Source organism: Pinus tabuliformis, chromosome 2_1 (assembly GCF_031772625.1).
Source record: "Pinus tabuliformis cultivar Carrire ecotype Pingquan chromosome 2_1, CPIR1, whole genome shotgun sequence".
Classification (NCBI taxonomy): domain Eukaryota; kingdom Viridiplantae; phylum Streptophyta; class Pinopsida; order Pinales; family Pinaceae; genus Pinus; species Pinus tabuliformis.
The window spans coordinates 820147325-820149980 of NC_142299.1; the positions used below are offsets into that span (position 1 = coordinate 820147325).

General features: G+C 35.9%; 1 protein-coding gene across 2 annotated transcripts; it reads right to left on the reverse strand.

Annotated features, from left to right (window-relative positions):
- Window positions 1–564: 564 nt before the first annotated feature.
- On the reverse strand, window positions 565–2179 carry LOC149203164 (protein TIFY 9-like). Of its 2 annotated transcripts, XM_089400127.1 has the most exons (6): window positions 2034–2179; window positions 1655–1868; window positions 1466–1562; window positions 1225–1381; window positions 1054–1114; window positions 565–951 (listed from the first exon to the last, which is right to left on the reverse strand). In XM_089400127.1, the coding sequence occupies exons 2-6, from the start codon at window positions 1744–1746 to the stop codon at window positions 912–914; spliced, it is 447 nt and encodes a 148-aa protein (XP_089256253.1). In that variant the 5' UTR covers window positions 1747–1868; window positions 2034–2179; the 3' UTR covers window positions 565–911. The 2 variants fall into 2 exon arrangements, with proteins under 2 accessions (XP_089256253.1, XP_089256252.1); XM_089400126.1 differs by lacking the exon at window positions 2034–2179 and having other exon boundaries at window positions 1655–2018.
- Between the last annotated feature and the right edge of the window lie 477 nt (window positions 2180–2656).

The following is a 2656-nucleotide window of genomic DNA, read 5'->3' on the forward strand; positions in this document are numbered from 1 at the left end:
TTGATAATTTTTTAAATTACATTTATTTAAAATAGTAATAATAAATTACTAATAAATCACTAAATTGTATTTGAATATACAACATTTTTACCAAAATATAAATATTTTTAAATATTAAACATAATCAAAATATATAATTATATAATTTTAATGTAATTCAAAACAAATTTAAAAACTTGATTGGCTAATTCATTAATCCATTTCCTTTAAAATTCATTTTTAAAATAAAAATATAGCAAATTCCTTTTTAAAATAAAAATATAGCTCTTTTTCTTCCGTTAATTATACCAATTTTTTCCATTTATATGGCTGGCATATATATGAAAATATATAATATATATTGTATTAATGTCCAGAAGGTTTAGATGAATTGGGAAGGAGATCGAGTGTCCCATTAGGAGAAGGTGTCTTCCATGTCAGACAAACCTAGTTCCTTACAGATGGCGAGCATGCCCTCTTTTTGCATCCAATTGAGTGCTAATAATCATGGCATTTTAGAGTGCTACTTTTTAAAATGTATAGACTTTAAAATGAGACTGCACGCCATATTCGAACAACCATTACATGAGCAATGCAATTTGTCGTGATATATCATAACCCAATTTACCAATTCAATATAATTTGCCAAAAGTATTGAAGGAGGTGGTACATATAAGAATCAAGGTAACCCCCATATGCATACAATACGAAGTTGGTTAATGGGTACACTTACATATAGGTGTTTCGTTTTTCTAAATTTAACTAAAAGCTATAACGATAACGATGGGAATGGACCCTATTTCAAATAAGTAAGAAACCAGCCTAATTACCTCTAAGCAAAAGAATAAAATATAAATTCAAACAACCATTCTGATCATAATTTACGCTCTCCTTCCCATTCTGATCTAGTTTACTCTCGCCTTCGACAAGCTTTAGGTGTGAGAGTGAGAGAAAGGATCCGCCTTATTCATTCTGTGATTGCAGCGACCAAGAACCCGTCAGATTTAAACATTTCCACATTGGAATCGCCATTGTTGCAAATACTATTAAGAGTAATCATCCAAAAACAGTTACCTGTACTCCTTGCGCTTCTGGAGAAAGCGTTGCAGAGATTTCCTTTTTTGCAGTGGAAAGTCTGCAGACCGCCGCCAAAAAAGTTGAAATTTTTTACTCTTGGAATCAATATTATGAAGTTAATGATTATTGTTAAAGACATGAGCATAAAGTTATGAGGATCGTTCGTACCAGTATGCCATTTTTGAATAAGTACTTGCTGAGGAGAACTGTTCTTTGGAGGATTCAAGGGCAGTAGTTGCAATGTTTGATTGCTTGTGCTCGTGGATTGTGTCGTTGTTGGTTTCCGAGTTGGGCAGCGGCCAGCGAGCCTGAGAACGGCTTCGGCCTGATCAATACGACAAAAGTCAACATCCTATAAATTTAGAAGAGGTGTTTCCTGCAAACGAAACGTGGAGCTTTCGAAATATACCTGTTTTTCAACAACATCGTACACGTTCACCGTCCCGTTATAGAATATGGTGAGCTGGGAAGTCGCCGGTTTTCCCATGGGAGTTTTGCAAGCAGATCTGCTCAGAAGAAGAGCCAATAAAACATAAGGTCCATAAGAACTGGAGGAGTTTGAAGCAAAACAGCACAGAGAAAACTGTGATGAATATACCTGCCAATAGAAAAAGTGTCAAAGGATGTGATAATTTGTTTGGCTGTAGGGTTCGAACCACAGCCTGTCCCATGGGGAAACAGTTCGGTCATTATTCTTGACGCGGCCTCAAATTTAAGGTCTTGAGAATCGCTCGAAGCCTTAAAATATTTATTGCATAACCCTATCCCATGGAATGCCTGCTACGCAATCTGCGGCTTTATCAAATGAATGTCTGCGTGTATCACAGAGGAAACCCTACAAAATTAATAATAAATCTCCAACGTTTCTGCCATGAAACTGATGAAGTAGATGACATATTTGGCGTATTGGAGACAATTTATAAATAAAACTACTGAGGCACGTTTTTCATAGAGGCACAGAATGCCACATATTTAACCTTCGGAATGTAGCTCTGAACTCCTAACAAATCCATGCTCAGAAACTCATGCCTCCAGAGTCCACAACTTCCTCAGCAATCCAACAACAACACATGGACTCCTACTTCAACTAGCCAATGTTGCGTGGATGACGTTAGGTGAACCCAATCCACTGCAGAAAATTAGCTGTAAGATGAAAGCCAATCACGTATCTGTGCCCGTAAACAACTCAACTATCTTATTTCCCCACGTGATGCGTGTCGAACGCGTCTCCCGCTGGTACAATAATATGCTCCGTATATTGTTTGGCAATAACGTGTTATTTCTTTCTTCATACGCAGTAGCTCCATCGTTTTCCAAATTAAAGCTAGCCACAACAGTTTCATTGCTTCTCTAACACTTCAGCGAGAAACAATGGGTAAACCTGCCATATGCCCTTGTACCCCATTTCTACCTAATGTTCATTCCAAACTAGAGTTACACATAATAAACTAGTACAATCACATTAAAAATATTAATGTGTTGATATATCTAAAAGATTCATAAATATAACAAAAAATATATTACAACAACAAAAAAAATAACATTTACCTCATTAACCATGTATAAAAAGGTTACCGGCCAACTTTAACTTGAGAAAAAA